This window comes from Gymnogyps californianus, chromosome 2 (genome assembly GCF_018139145.2).
Source record: "Gymnogyps californianus isolate 813 chromosome 2, ASM1813914v2, whole genome shotgun sequence".
NCBI classification, from domain to species: domain Eukaryota; kingdom Metazoa; phylum Chordata; class Aves; order Accipitriformes; family Cathartidae; genus Gymnogyps; species Gymnogyps californianus.
This window is the reverse complement of record NC_059472.1, coordinates 124193049-124209690: the sequence shown is the minus strand read 5'-3', so window position 1 is coordinate 124209690 and position 16642 is coordinate 124193049. Positions and strand designations below refer to the sequence as shown.

Here is a 16642-nt window from a genome sequence, read left to right as displayed (position 1 = left end):
TTGGAGGAAAGCTTATCACAAGAAAAATATTCACTTTCCTTTATGCTATATGAAGTGCCAGAAACAAAGTAGATCAGAACAGAACACCAGAAATTGAGTCACTATTTAACTTTTAGTTCCTGGGCCATTTGTTATTCCTGGTTTTGTTCTGGTGGGGTTTTTTTCCCCTTTAAGTAAGATTTTTTTTACTGCACTTTAAAATAAACTTTAAAATCATAAAAAATTCTCAGGGACTGTTTGGGGCTTTCAATGTGCAATGATAATAAAGGGAGTTACCTGTAATAAATTAGCTTTTTCAGCATTCCATTCTTTGTTTGGTAAAATCAGCTTTGCTATTGTATATATTCCATTTGCCTGGAAACAGAGAAAGGTCAATATTAATAGCACTCCTTTGTATAGAAACCACAAATAAAAACCAATGTTACTTCAGATAAATCAGAAGCTAATACCAATTGACAAGTTCTCAACACCCTACTGCACACCTAAATTATAAGCTCAAGAGACTTAAATGTACATAAGAATTAAATCATTGTTACATTTAAACTGATACCGCAAAGAGAGCTTGCGAACGGATAATGAAGCAATGCTTCCATCTCTAGAGGTGAAGGAAATTGCAGCAACAGATCTTCCATCACCATGTGGATATTTTGAATTGTCAGGAAACAAAAATCCAGTCACCATAAATGTAAACTGAGGAAACATCAGAAGTGATAGCCTGAGGAGTATGTCTGTGCCTTCAGTAGGATTTTGTGAAAACCATACTGTATTTCAGCTTCCATTTTCATGTAACCACGTGTCTTCCATTACTGTATCCATCGTGTTGGTTTGATAGATGGGCAGTGGTAGATTTAGTTATAGTACTGTTCCCAGTTATTTGACAAGCTCCCTGTTGGAGACTACTCTCCTCTCTAGCAGAGTTGAAGGTAATACGCGTCAGCTCTGCAGAGGCTCTGCTGCAGTTCCTGACTTGTTTTCTTAAACTGTTCATGAAGGTAGAGTTGAGCTAAGGTTTTAGGCTGTGCAGTAGAGCCATTGAATCATAAACACGTTCTGGTCTGCTACCACAATTGCTGCAAACTGCTACCGAGGCTGTAAATTGAGACAAGGACACAGGATGGACAGGTAGAGGGCAGCTACAGCAGAAGCAAATGGTTCTCAACTGCCTGAACCAAGATACCTTTGCCACTGAATGAGATAAACCTTTAGAGGTCACTTAGATTGACTTTCTCAGCACATAACTGAAAAAGCTGCAAATCTTCTTCCTCTATCTGTTCTTAACCCAAGTGAGTTCCTTCATCTTGTTCATCATGCAACTCTCAATGTTATATTAGCACAGAGAAAGAAGTAGGATTTAAAATGAAAGAGGCTGTTGTAGGGTGGAACTCCAGTTGAAATGAACATGCTTGAAGCTATGTCCTGATCCGAAAGGGGAGCATGGGCTGGTGTTTTTACAAAGGGAGAGGTCACTGTCTTTTAACAGGAGGAGTAGAGGAAGAAGTTAAGCTTGAAACACCTTTTCCCAGCCTGCACATCATCCCATCAATTTTTAAGCAATTTACTGATACCACATTTACCGTACACTGCTACAGCAATGCAGAAAAACTCTATGTTAAAATCAGCCTTTTATTTCCCAAGTCCTCCAGGAGTTACACTGTTTTCAAAATATATCCAATTTCAATAAGTGATATTTTATTTTGATGAAATCAGACTCGGCCTAAAATGTATGCAGTTATATTGTTCAGATAAAAAGTTGTCTAAATCAGTATGGTTTATTGACAATATTAGTGCTTAAGTTACATAGAAAATATTTTTTTCTAGACTTATGTCCATTCCTTTCCTCTTAACCAATAGTTTTGAAATATACACGAACTTCTTTCCCGGTTATATTTAAGGCTCTTTGTTCTCTTGATTCCTCTAGGAATACCTCTAGTTGGGTTTTAAGCTAACTTGAAGGCTTTGATCACTGACTTAACATTTAGAGTATAAGAGCTGGCTACAGCTTTTAGCTGGTATTAGTGTCCTAAATATTTGTGTCTTTGACCATGTCTGGAATACATACCAGGGATTTTAAGAATGGTTTTCAGAACCATAGATTCTAGCTGATTTAAATATTACATTTTGAAACGCAGATTAGAAACACAGTCCTGGGGATGGAGTGCCAGGAAGTTATCTCAGAAATACCAAACTCTGAGGAAAAGAGAAATTGTTTGTGAAACAACAACACACCAATATTAAGCTGCCCAGAGTTTGTTTTAAAAAACTTCATGAAATTCAGAATTTGTATTTCTCAGTTAATTCCATGATTACTTTTATTTACTATCCTATTTTGAATATGGCAAAAGCATGACAAGAGATGCCAACCAAAATGAACCTTGTCTGAATAAAGCTGTTTATTCTCCTGGACAACTAGATACATATGTTGATATCTTTGTGTCTATGTCTCTGTGTATAAATGTATAAAGAAACACAGACACTGAAGTTATAGAAAGGCATATTTTCCAATCCCTTTCAAATGCATTCTGTTTGTTAATTAAATGATGGTGACAAATAAGAACAATTAAGTAAAATTATAAACTATAATGCCTTACTTAACTGAATAAAGTCTTCCTACCTGTACAACCTGGTAAGCGTTAGTCTCATTGAGCACCAGTTCAGTAATTGCAGCACAACAAGCTAGAACAAAAATTCAGATGTAACATTTAGGGCCAGATTCATAAAGATATTCAGATAGCATGGTGGGTTAACCTTAGCTAAGGGCCAAATGCCCATCCAGCTACTCATTCACTCCCCCTCCTTAACAGGACAGAGGGAGAAAATAGGATGGAAATGCTCATGGGTCAAGATAAAGACAGGGAGATTGCTTACTAATTACCATCACAAGCAAAACAGACTTGACTTGGGAAATTAATTTAATTTATTGCCAATTAAAATAGATTTTGATAGCAAAAAAACAAAGACAAAAAATTAAAACAACACCTTCTTCCCTACTCCGTCCTTTTTTTCCCCCAGACTCATCTTCACTCCTTCACTCCCGACTCCTCTACCTGGAACTGGTGGATGAGGGTTACAGTCAGTACATAACAGTTCCACTCTGCTGTTCCTTTCTCCTCACACTTCTCCCCTGCTCCAGCGTGGGTCCTCTCCACACGCTGCAGTGTGAACACCTGCTCCACCGAGGTCTCTCCCATGGGCTGCAGGGGAATCTCTGCTCTGGTGCCTAAAGCACCTCCTCTCCCTCCTTCTCTGACTTTGGTGTTTGCACTGCTGTTTCTCACCCCTTTATTTTTTTTTTTCCCCTCTCCACCTCTGCTCACCCAGCATTTTTGCCCTTTCTTAATTATGTTTTCACAGATGCACCACCAGCTTCGCTGATGGGCTTAGCTTTGGCCAACAGTGGGTCTGTTGTGGAGCCAGCTGGAACCAGCTGTGTCCAGCACAGGGCAATCCCTTACCTCTTCCCACAAAGGCCACCCCTGCAGGCCCCCTGCTAACAAAACCTTGCCACCTACACCCAATACAGAAGGCTAAAAATATAAACAAGTATTCAGTCAGAACTAAAAAAGACCTCTGAGTTCAATGTTTACTCTTTCTTAGGAGTCCTTAAGGAAGCCAGAACTAACACAGAAATATGCTCCACACTAGCAATACTTTTGGTACTGCAATTTATTTCGCATTACCAGCTCTTCAGAGGTAACATTCATGATGAACTATTCAAAAACCCTTATGTATTATGTTACAGCTTTCAGGAAGATACTGCAAAGGCTCATGTAATCCTAGGACAGTTTTGCATTGTTCTTCTATAGTCACTGGAAAAAGACATGATCCTCCAGAAGGCATTTCAGAATGGATAGTTGACATGCTATTGAGAAATCTCCTCTAAAAGGGATTCTCTCCATAACTACTGAGGAATCCTCACCTGACTGGTAGTCTTTAAAATACCACTTTGAAAGAGTTCCATCATAATCAATTCATGATTGCTCTACCATAGTAAATTTGAATAGAGGGAAAAATATGATCAAATAAAATAATCTCAGGTTCAAAACAAAAAATATATATATATGTTTGAGATGTTTTTACAGGTGGAAGAAATACATATGATTCCCATGTATTTAATACTTTATCCTTTGCTTCTTTCTAAAAAAAGTGTGCTTTTTGAAAATATGTGCTGGTATTGCACATGTAGAAATAAACGCAGCTGACTTGGTGGTTCTGCTCCCTAAAGCAGGTATAAAAGTTTACAATTTCAATTTTGAAATATTTTAAATCCCTTTGTGCAACTGTAAGTAAACACATAACAGAGGATTAGACCTTATAAACCTACCTGCTTGAAGTGAGAAAGTATTTTCTTGCATCTCATCAGGACTCAAATCATCTGACAAATGAAGATGTTGGATTCTCCCTGCTGCATTCGCACTAGATAAACTTCCAATTGAAGAGCGATCAGAAACAAGATTTCTTTCCCTGAAAAAAAAAATCAAATTGCAGTATAAAAAAATGGCTTAACAAATCTTTGTTAACCATTTCTGAAGTTCTGAAAATTGTATGTTTTTCACTAAATTAGCTAATACAGTTTGAAAAAGCAAACAAGCCTTTAAACAGAAAATTCCTTTACTACGTTCATCAATTATATTCACAATTCTAGCTCACTAAATAGGTGTCTGATTAGTAGGGAAACTAAGTAGACAGCAATGACATATTTATAATCTATTCATTATTCAGTTTATTGTCGTGATTTAACCCCAGCCAGCAACTAAGCACCACGCAGCTGCTCGCTCACTCCTCCCCACTCCCAGTGGGATGGGGAGGCGCATCGGGAAAAAAATAAAACTTGTGCGTTGAGATAAGAACAGTTTAAAAACTAAAGTAAAATAAAATATAATACTAACAATAATAATAAAAATATAATAATAATAATAGTAATGAAAAGGAATATAACAAAAAGAGAGAGAAATAAAACCCAAGAAAAGACAAGTGATGCACAATGCAGTTGCTCACCACCCGCTAACTGATGCCCCAGCAGCGATCCTCCTGGCCCACTTCCCCCTGTTTATGTACTGGGCATGACGTTCTATGGTATGGAATACCCCTTTGGCTAGTTCGGGTCAGCTGCCCGGCTATGCTCCTTCCCAGCTTCTTGCACACCTGCTTGCTGGCAGAGCGTGGGAAACTGAAAAATCCTTGACTTAGGATAAGTGCTACTTAGCAACAACTAAAACATCAGTTTGTTATCAACAGTATTCTCACACTAAATCAAAAACACAGCACTGTACCAGCTACTAAGAAGAAAATTAACTCTATTCCAGCCAAAACCAGGAAAATATCCACCCCTTATTCTATACCATTTACGTCATGCCCAGGTCCCACACTTTCCAATACATTTCCAATTAATCACCACCACTTTTCCTGTCTTTTTAATATATACAAACAGATATCATTCCCGCGGTCTGTGGGCCATCTCTATCAAATGTCTGTTGAGTTCATTCAGTCCATGACTTTGGGCTCCATCTGTCATAAGAGTCTGTCTGGGTAGGAGGGATGGTGCAAATTCCACTCAGTCGGCAGAACAGGATCGGGCTTTGGTGTGGTGCAGCAGGCAGGTGACATTGGGCGCAGCAGGAGAATGGTGTGTGGTGTTGGATTGTTGCACGCTGAAGTCAGTCCTGGTTCCATCACTACTGCGCATAGCTCAGTTTTCTCAAAGTTCATTCTTCATTAATCTAAGTGATTCTTACTGTAATACCACTGATATAGCATATAACAATTACAGTAATGATGACATACAGTGGTAGGGTTATATAGCAATTAACATCATACAATTTAATCTATTAGCTATTGTTACCTAAAATAAAATCCCCTTGAGGCACACATCGGACTTGCCCATCACCCACCAAGTGTACTCAGGTCCTTGAGCAAAAGCAATCCCACAAATGGGTTTTCCTTTGCCTGAGGCAGGAGTAACCCAAACTGGTTTTCCTAGCATATTTTTTATGTGCACTACAGGGACTTTATCCCCTTCTACAGTACGTAAAAGTTCTGACTGGGCAGGGCCAGCTCGATTGGTAGATCCCCTAGTGTTAACTAACCAGGTGGCCTTTGCTAAATGTGTATCCCAGTGTTTGAAGGCCCCACCACCCATTGCTCTCAATGTAGTCCTTAAATACATTGTATCGCTCGATTTTCCCGGAGGCTGGTGCATGCCAGGGGATGTGATATACCCACTCAATGCCATGCTCTTTGGCCCAGGTGTCTATGAGGTTGTTTCCAAAATGAGTCCCCCTGTCTGACTCAATTCTTTCTGGGGTACCGTGTCACCATAAGACTTGCTTCTCAAGGCCCAGGATAGTGTTCCGGGCAGTGGCATGGGGCAGGGGATATGTTTCCAGCCATCTGGTGGTTGCTTCCACCATTGTAAGCACATGGCGCTCGCCTTGGTGGGTTTGTGGGAGTGTGATATAGTCAATCTGCCAGGCCTCCCCATATTTATATTTCAGCCATCATCTTCCATACCACAGAGGCTTTAACCGCTTGGCTTGCTTGACTGCAGCGCATGTTTCACATTCATGGATAACCTGTGCGATAGTGTCCATGGTCAGGTCCACCCCTCGGTCACAAGCCCATCTATATGTTGCATCTCTTCCCTGATAGCCTGAGGTGTCATGGGCCCACCGAGCCGTAAATAATTCACCCTTATGTTGCAATCCAGATCTACCTGAGCCACTTCAATCTTAGCAGCCTTGTCTACCTGTTGGTTGTTTTAATGTTCTTCAGTGGCCCAGCTCTTAGGTACATGAGCATCTACCTGATGTACTTTCACAACCAGGTTCTCTAGCTGGGCAGCAATATCTTGCCACAATGCGGCAGCCCAGATGGGTTTACCTCTGCGCTGCCAGTTGCTCTGCTTCCATTGCTGCAATCACCCCCACAGGGCATTTGCCACTATCCATGAGTCAGTACAGAGATAGAGCACTGGCCACTTTCCTCAATCAGCAATGTCTAAAGCCAGCTGGATGGCTTTCACCTCTGCAAACTGACTCCATTCACCTTCTCCTTCAGCAACTTGTTGTATAGGACTCCACACAGCAGCCTTCCACCTCCGATGGATGATAAGCAGCAGCACAGGGACTATATACGGCAAGCGAGGTGGTACATAACACAACTCTAAGAGCCAATAAACCAACATTGTAACCAAAGACTATTAAACTAATATAATGAATGCTTATAACAAATTCATTTTAACACGCTCTGGTCAGATCTGTCTTTATCTCAACCCTTCGTGCCCCACATTGGGTGCCAAAAAGGACTGTTGTGGTTTGTCCCCAGCCAGCAACTAAGCACCACGCAGCTGCTCGCTCACTCCTCCCCGCTCCCAGTGGGATGGGGAGGAGGATTGGGGGGAAAAAAAAGTAAAACTCATGGGTTTTACTGTTTATAAGAACAGTTTAATAACTAAAGTAAAATAAAATAATAACAATAATAATAAAATATAATAATAATGATTGTAATGAAAAGGAACATAACAAAAGAGAGAGAAATAAAACCCAAGAAAAGACAAGTGATGCACAATGCAGCCACTCACCACCCACTGACCGATGCCCCAGCACCGATCCACCCCTCCCAGCCAACTCCCCCCTGTTTATATACGGGCATGACATTCTATGGTATGGAATATCCCTTTGGCTAGTTCAGGTCAGCTGCCCCGGCTATGCTCCCTCCCAGCTTCTTGCACACCTGCTTGCTGGCAGAGCGTGGGAAACTGAAAAATCCTTGACTTAGGATAAGTGCTACTTAGCAACAACTAAAACATCAGAGTGTTATCAACATTATTCTCACACTAAATCCAAAACACAGCACTGTACCAGCTACTAAGAAGAAAATTAACTCTATCCCAGCTGAAACCAGGACATCTATACACTGAAAATATGAAAAACACCTTAAGATAACAATGAAATATGCATAGCTGAAAAAAAATACTGCTTATTCATTATGTTCTAAATAGCCTTTTAATTTCTGCAGACATCACATACAGCTGAACAAAACAAAGATGCTATTTGATAAAACAGGGCTTGGTCAAATACATCTTAAATTATAAAACAGTCTTATATAATTGCCAGAATGTTGAGGACTGAAAACCTACCCCTGTAATATATGGAGGAGCTGCTTGATTCCACCCCAAATCCGGATTTCCACACTAGTCTCAGGATCTTCACAAATCTGTACCAGAATCCAAACTATACTCCATAGAAGTTTGATATGATCAGAATGGAGTAAACTGAGCAAGATTGGAACTCCTTCATGTATTTTTACTTGCTCTTTGACTTGTGACTCTGCACAGAGGAGACGTAGCAACTCTGCTGTGAGCCTAAAAAAGATCAGCAAGAAATTTTACCAATAACTCCGTCATTACTTTGTATTGTCAGTTAGCAAAGGGAAAAAAACACAGCAAATGTTTAAGAAGAAACAGAGACCTCCTATAAAAAAAGAAGTTAAAGAAAACTGCTTAAAGTCACTGTAAGCTGGTTAAAAGAAGAAGAAGGTCCAAATTTTCACAAGGGATGAAATTATATTTACATTGGCTGCCAACATAGGCAGCCAAGCATACACAGCCAGGATGGAGGTGGCCAGGTGTACTGCAGTCATCCGTGGTACCACCTTCTTGTTAATGGCATTAGTACTACAAGTACCACTGACTTCATGAACTTGTAAAGTCCATCTTTGGAATTAGAATAACTCCAAAAACAATCGTGATTATTCTCCAGTATGGTTTGAATATTATGTTTAGAAAAGAGATTGGATATATAATTTAAAAGGTTTATACAAGATTTTCATTAACTTCACTCCAATTAAGGTGGACTTTCCATAGAAAATATGGTTAGGGATTTCCATTTCCACTTGAAGCAAAAAAGCTGCATGTGTGTTTGAGGAAACATATGAATTCAGATTCATATCTGAATTCAAAATTATTCTTAACTAGCATTGAACTTCATCAGCTTCTTGTCTACATTCAAATTCCAGTTTTGATAACAAACTTTTGTTTTATGTATAATCTAAATAATTTCAAACCCAGAAACTAAATAAAATCTTTTGGTATATTCATTTTCTTTATCTTTAGTCATATGTAAAATAATTTACATGTGTGAAATAATTAAGCATGAAATTTAAAAAAATCTCTTCAGAATTTTAAATGTAACAGCATAGGTGACATATCAAATTTGAGAGTCTTTTGGTTTCTTACTGAAATGCAGATATACTATGCTCAGCTAGCAGTCTTAGCTGAGATGAAAGGGCATTTAAAGAACTGAAGGAACCTTTACAATTTTCTGATTGAAGGCATGTGGGGTCTGACCCAGCCTCTAGCATAAACTACAATAGCTATATGTCTTGCAATTTTTTACGAGTTTATATTGGGCATCCCAGGAACTGTGAGAGTTCAGCGTGCTTTCCATCTAACCACTCGGGTCTGCCAGGAGCAAAGAGGAGATGCACCAAGAGAAGCAATTGCTATCACTTTATGGTAACATTGCAATTTATTTGCACTGCACTGTAGGCCATCAGTGGAGAGAGAGGAGACAGCTTATAACAAAACTACTAGAAAAGATTTTGCTATATCAATATCTGACTGAAAACACATAGGTGTCAGAACTTTACCTTGAGTACATTAAAGTGGCACATTATCTAATTCCTCTAAATAAACATGTCCCTAAGTTAAAATATATTTTAACACAATTAATCTACAAGCGAAGTCTCACCTTTTAGAAAGCAAATCGTATTCATGTAATATCACCAGCAAGTTCTCAACAATGGTGAGCTCACTTATCTTCTCCCTACATTCTGGACTACAAAGTGATTATTCCTGGCATTTATATCAAATTAAATTATAGGAAAAAAACACATTACTCTTTAGCATCCCTCCTTATACATTTGACCAATTATTTTTTTCTCAAGTCTTAACTAATAATATCATATTGTGCACACAAATATTTAAAGCAACAAAAATATGCTGGGTCAAGCATGACAGTGCAACAATTTCTAATCTTCCCAGTACAAAAAAAGCAAATGTGAATGCATAAAAGTGAAGAAACAAATGTATTTCATTTGTTTCATACTAGAAATTAAGCAAATGAGGTACATTTTTAGAATCAACTATAATTTCCATGAACATTTGTAATATACTCCAAACACTTTCTTGCCCAGTCCAAATGTAACACATCTAATTCTGTGAAGAAAGTTAAATGGAAGTTGAAAATGTATGTATAACATCATTTAAATTAATACTGATATTAAAAAAAAATTAAACTGAAATAGAATGAAAGAAATTTGGGAAAAGAGAAAATCCAGAGAAATCTTAGCGAATAAATTTCTCCTGATCTCAAGGAATTGTATCTATTCAGCTTTGTAATTTTCCTTACAATTTTTCATTTAAAAGGTAAAATTGTTATACAAGTCTGGAAGTCAGCAGAACAATAATGTAGAAGCAGCAGCTTTTCTTCTATAAAACTATTAAGGATGAAAGATGCTGTATCTTCCTTTTCCTTTTTTTCCCTCCACACCAGGAAGAAAAAGTCTTATCTTTATTTAAAATAGTCATTAGTGAAGAGAGGATACATATGCATGGATTTGAGTGTATGCATTCTTCATTTACTACACTGAACGATATTCTTGCTGGTTATTGTGAGGCACTGTTATATCAAGCTCAGCACAAAAGATTTTTATATGCAGGAAGTCAGTAAGAATTCCAGAATCCTGCCAGGGATTGCAAAGAGAAATTCTGTGACTCCAGTCTTGCAAAGTTCTCCACATGAGCAAGAAGTCTGCTGCAAGGACTAAGGTTTCTACTTAGTTTCTACTGCTTCAATATAAAATTAAGCACACTTCATAGACCTCCACAGAACAAGGCCTTATTTTGAAAAAAAGAAGTCTTCCTCATAAACAGCAGTTTTAATATTGTGTCAAGAAATAACGTTAAAATGCTTATCGTGAACTACAGCACATTAAGTTGAACCTACCTTTCTGCTAGGCTAGTCAGAGCAAGAAGGGCACCCAAAAGCACATTGCTGTCTCTGGTGGATAATAAATTCACTAAGGTCTGGAAAATGAAACATGAAACAAGATAAATAAATATAAATCATATTCTTTTCTTTTATGACTCAAACACATATAGAGTTATTTATTGAAAAGTCAAAATTAAGATACTAAATTCTTACACAATACACTAACAGTCTTAGGTACATTTAAATTACACTTTAAGTACACTTAAATATACACTTAAAGTCTTCAAATACACCCAGTCTTGGGACAAGCAAGGACGTTTCTTCTCAAACTGCAATTAGCATCTCTCTTGACTGCTAAAGCATCTGTCCGACTTAATATACCATTGTAAAAATCTGTTACTGTGTAAAACACTTCAGAACTCTAAATCAAGGCCTCCTGAAGCAAAAAGTTAATTTTCAGCTTATACTTAAACAATGCAGTATGTAATTTAAGGCCCTGCATATATTCTGTTAAAGATTTATATCAAAGTAAACTTCATGTTTGTCTAGATTCTCTAAAAATGTGTTGTCCAATACTATCCAATCACATTTACCAATGTTTTACTGCAGCATAATAGAATCACGAAGTACTAGTTACACTAATCTTGATCTCTACTGTTTCTCAGTTTGGCCACAAATCTTGGTGGTGGTTAAGTATAGATCTTTAGACTGATGACAATGTATAGCAGGGGATGTGTAGGTTGCCACTGTCTAGGTTGACTCTGTTCCATTTAGACATAGAACACTTTATAAGTGAAAAATCATAGCAGAAATTTATATTAAAAATCTAAATAAAAATATATTTATATTAAAAAATTATATAAAACAATTTAAATCATAGTAACATGTAGCTCAGGACAGTGTAAACATGAGTACTAATTTTTATATGAATGAGTTCAGTCCAAACATTTAAGACCTATTTATCTCAAAGAATCAATAACCATGCATCAGGCCAATTAACTTACATACAAGAAATAGTTTTTATGATACTACTAATACATCTGTAAAACACAGAACTGAGATTATCTTACTTTACAAGCTTGAAAAGGTAAGGAATTTACTTCCACCTAGATCAAATCTGAAAAGCATAAGTCATTCAGTTAAGTAGCTAATCGGTTATAATTAACAATTTTATAAAGCACTTACTTTATGTGCTCCACTTGCTATAACCCATTCTCTTTGATCTTTAACAGCAGCAAGCTTTTGGAAAATGTCTATGGAACACAGGAAGTCACATAAATTGAAGGTTTACCACTTAATATTTTTCATTTTACTTATCAGATAATAAAGCAAAACACTAGATGAGTTCTTTGAACCATGACTAGCTCATTTTACTGTGTTATTTCAGTGCATAGAGGTATTAATTTCTTAAATAAATATTACTTATGTACAAAAACAAGATGTGCTTTTCCACAGCAATTTCAGTTTTTACTTGTGTAATGATGCCTACAATGAATCTAGTAATATCTTACTTAATGACCATCTCAAGTATTTTAAATATTTTAAGCCTCACACAAAAAGTTGTAAGTGACCTTATAATTTATGTTATCAGCTATAACACTTACATGTCATGTTGACCAACTTGTCTACATTATGCTGCTCTTCTCCATAATCAAGATAGCCATTTGCTACTGTTTCCATATACTACAAGTGGGGGGGGGGGGGGAAATAAAGGATACCATTAAAAATAAAGTTTTAAGAATTCATAAACCTAGAGTGTTATGCACAGAAATAGCCTGTAGGTGGTGCATCTGTTTCACGAAAAAGGTAAGTCTGCAACATCCCGCATACTTCTGCTGCAAAACTTGCCAGGTAACAGAAGAGATCTTGGAAGTGGAAGAACTCAAAAAGCAAGTGTAAAATTCCACGAGAGGAAAATCCACCGAAGACTACTAAATACAACGACCCTACTTTTAGGGCCAAAATTCCCTTCTTTGCAAGCTGCTAGAGGCTGATAAGAGTTTCCTGGGGAATTATCACTTCATGTTTCTGCTCTCAAACTTTTCCCTCAGCATCTACTATTGGCCACTGTTTGAAACAGCCAGATGGATCTTCAGTCCACACAGCTGACAGGCTCAGACTCTACAAAACCTACACAACTGCAGGGGGGGGGATTTTGTTTCTTTTTTTTTTTTTTTTGGACACAGCCAACTGGTGGGAAATGATGGTCAATCTTTTTTAATAACCCTAATAACTTCCTGGTCAAACATATTTTTCCAGGAAAAGAGAATTATCACAAGAATGTAATGTTTGTTAGTACACAAAATCATGATATGATTCTCAGCATCACTTATATACGTCTTACATACGGTGGTATTCTGAAATTTCCGGAACACTGTATAGGGAAACTACAGCAGTTTCAAGCAGATGGTACAGAGGCTAGAACCACAGTGGTAGCACATAATTTAGAAAGAAAACTCACATGAGGAGGGCACTACTATGCAAAGTAATGCTGGTAATAATAATTTTATCAGTGTTTTCTACTAAAACACCTCAAAACACTTTAAAATGAGAACAGATTTTCATCTGAAACTGCCCCAAAAAATAAAAAGTATGTTTTTAATGCTGTATAAAATAGTCTAATGGAGGACTTTAGACTTGTGATTTGGCAAGAAGATTTGGATGCACAATTCACCTTGAAATTACTGCCACCCTCCAAATTTGTGAGGGATTTTTGAAAGTCTCAGCTATAACTTTTTTGAAACTGCATTTCAGAGTGCTGGAAACCCATTTAACACTTAATTTTATCTTGCTGCAAAGGACACAAAAGATTAAGTTCCCCAGATGTTCAGAAATCATAAAAATTGCTTCTCATGACTTGTTAAATTCTCTGTGCCAGCAACACATGCATAGTAAAAATGATTATCAATTATACGATTTGGATTCCTGCCACTGAGGACTCCACTTGCAGATTTTGCCAATGTCTCAGCAGGCCATTGCACTTTGCACTGTGCAAGCTCCTCAAAAAGTACAGCTAAGCATTAATGACACGTGACACTGGAAAATGCCAAGCAGTTCCTGTGGGAACCATATCCATTAGAAACTAATAGTCTTTAACTCCTGCAACTTTAGGGACGTTTCAAACAAAGGGCTCATAGCACACTATTGGTTCTTTGAAATACAGATGGCTCTGTAAATATTAATGAATGCTGACTGCATTCTAGAAAGATACATTTGTTATAAAGATTCCAATTTTTTTTCTAGAAACAAAACTCCCAACAATTTCAAAGATATTCAAGATAATGTCATATCTCACTGCTAAATTGGCACTGATGAACAAGCATTAAAAACCCAGGAGTAAAGCAGTATTAACACAGAGCAATAACAATACAGCAATCAGTTATCAATAATGTTTTGTAATGCAAAAGTACTGTAGTCCCCAGATTTAAACCTGTTCAACATTCTATCACTATGCTTTTACCTTTGAAAAGTCATTTGCTACAGTTCAAGGTGACTTTACTCATCTTCCTTCAAAAGTCTACAGTTTCTTTTGACTGAACCAATTGTGCTGACTTTTCTAATCCTTCTCCATCTTCAGGAGGCATTTGTTAAGCCTCCTAACTGAAAGTCCTGGGTTAATGCTGCTAGATTATAAAGACAGTTGCTTTGTACACTAGTGAAAAAACCCACACCAACTGCTTATGTGCAAACAGAGGAACAGACTCGCTTCTTTCCATAAACCAGGAATATATGTACACTGCTTTTTACAGTTTTACTTATTACACATAATAAACTGACATGCAACATAATGGACAAAGGTACTATAAGGAATTCTACCTGAGCTAGATTTTCGATCCCACCTAAGCTGTGGAGCATTTCCTAAAAGAAAATAAAAAAATGTTTTAAAATCGAGTCAAAATACAGAAAACACTAGAATGAGAGAACGCTAGAATATAAATGCTCTGTTTGTTATGAATGATGAGAAACCTTAACTCTAGTGGTCTAATTCAATGGATTCTGGAAATGCTTAGCACCTTCAGAGTTCAGAATTACTTATTATAAGTAGATAAATAAAAACACAAAAGTGAAATTTTAAAGGATCTAAAACTGGAAAAACAGTATAAGCTTTGGAACACTTAGAAAAGAAATACACAAAACCAAATATCTTAACAGATGTCTGAGGCTTAGTCCTATGAATACAACTATAATAGCCAGAATAAAATTAAAAGCTAGTTGTTTGTAATTCAGAGCATTGGGCTGCTATGAGGAATAGGCAGCTTTCCATTTTCTTCACTTACTACATTATGGGAATTTTACATATCTATATGGTAAAGTCAAGTACAGAATGAATCTAGGGCTCAGAGCAATGACCAAGCCATCTGTTATGGGGATTTACAGGTTCTTTGTTAGGGTTAGCAACAACAGACACTACATAAGAAATATCAGAAATTGAGTAAGTTATGCAGTAACAGTGCAAATTCACTCTTGGAATCTGTTTGTTTGCAAATCACATCTTCACATATAGAAATATAGGTACATACATACAATAAAAGTATGCATCCACAAGAATGCACATTTTTATACACGTGCACCAACACAACTCATATGCATGATGCTTATATGCATTCTCCTATCCAAGCAAGAAACAATATTTTGACATACTGACCTGATAGCATGGATCCCTTATTAATAATCTCAGGCAGATTAATACTCTAAGAAAATGGATGGACGGAGCTTGATTAACCCACTCCCTGTAAAAGAAATATTCAAAACATAAACCAAATACAACTAAAAAAGTGTTAAAACACTTAAATAAAACGCTTCGATTTGGGAATCAATCGACTAGAAGATTAGTGACCTGCAACAGCTGTACAACATACTATACTATAGAACTTTGAATACCATTTATATTGAAACATAGGAACAGCTTTAAATAAATTTATTTCATTATATGAACATTGCCAACCATCACTTACTATCACTGAACTGATGCAGGAAAGTACATGCTTATCTCTAAGTACAAACTGATGATGTTTTGATATAAACTTACTTTAAGTGTTTGGATCAAGGCCCGAAAGGGCAAAATCACTGAGAAACCACGTATCAAACTTCAGTGCACAAAATACACTTATGTAAAAATATGGGTGTTACAGAAGTAAAAATAGCTAGATTTGAAATAATTTTTTGAATTATCATAATCTATCCTGGGTTTTAAAAACTCTAATATTAGTAGTCCTTGGAATAATTTGTTATTTGCTTTAAATGTTCTTGATATAGGATTATACTTCCAAATAGAACTTCCTCTTTTATATTTCTCCATACAATTCCCCAGCACAAGACTTGGCAGGACACACAACTCAGATTTGCACAAAGCATCCAGGGGCAGTAATCCTGCATAAAATAGCAGTAATGGAATCACTATTTCCATTGTCTGTTGAAGGTATATATCCCCATTTTCCTATTTAAAATAAACCTATAACTGGACATCTTTACAGTGGTTTTTTTTGTTGTTGTTTTAACTGAGAGGACAGAATCTGTAGTATCTGGGCAAGTTTCCAAGGAACGGAAGAAGTCTATGGGACGTGGCTGTTCTCTTCCCTTTTTATCATTTGCAGTTGGGAATGACGCCAATAGCTAAAAATATTTTTATAAAAATAAATGTTTTACAAATAGAT

The 16642-nt window shown here is 36.9% G+C and overlaps 1 protein-coding gene across 2 annotated transcripts in view; it reads right to left on the bottom strand.

The window, feature by feature from the left end:
- The window catches only part of NEK10 (NIMA related kinase 10), a 110070-nt gene that overhangs the window by 89168 nt on the left and 4260 nt on the right, over positions 1-16642 (bottom strand). For both annotated transcript variants that reach the window (XM_050891657.1, XM_050891658.1), the window contains exons 5-14: positions 15634-15718; positions 14805-14846; positions 12593-12671; positions 12174-12241; positions 11004-11083; positions 9747-9833; positions 8135-8359; positions 4322-4461; positions 2612-2673; positions 277-354 (exon numbers count right to left, since the gene is read on the bottom strand). In XM_050891657.1, the coding sequence (XP_050747614.1) occupies positions 277-354; positions 2612-2673; positions 4322-4461; positions 8135-8359; positions 9747-9833; positions 11004-11083; positions 12174-12241; positions 12593-12671; positions 14805-14846; positions 15634-15718 (946 nt within the window). The remainder of the gene's footprint in view (positions 1-276; positions 355-2611; positions 2674-4321; positions 4462-8134; positions 8360-9746; positions 9834-11003; positions 11084-12173; positions 12242-12592; positions 12672-14804; positions 14847-15633; positions 15719-16642) is intronic.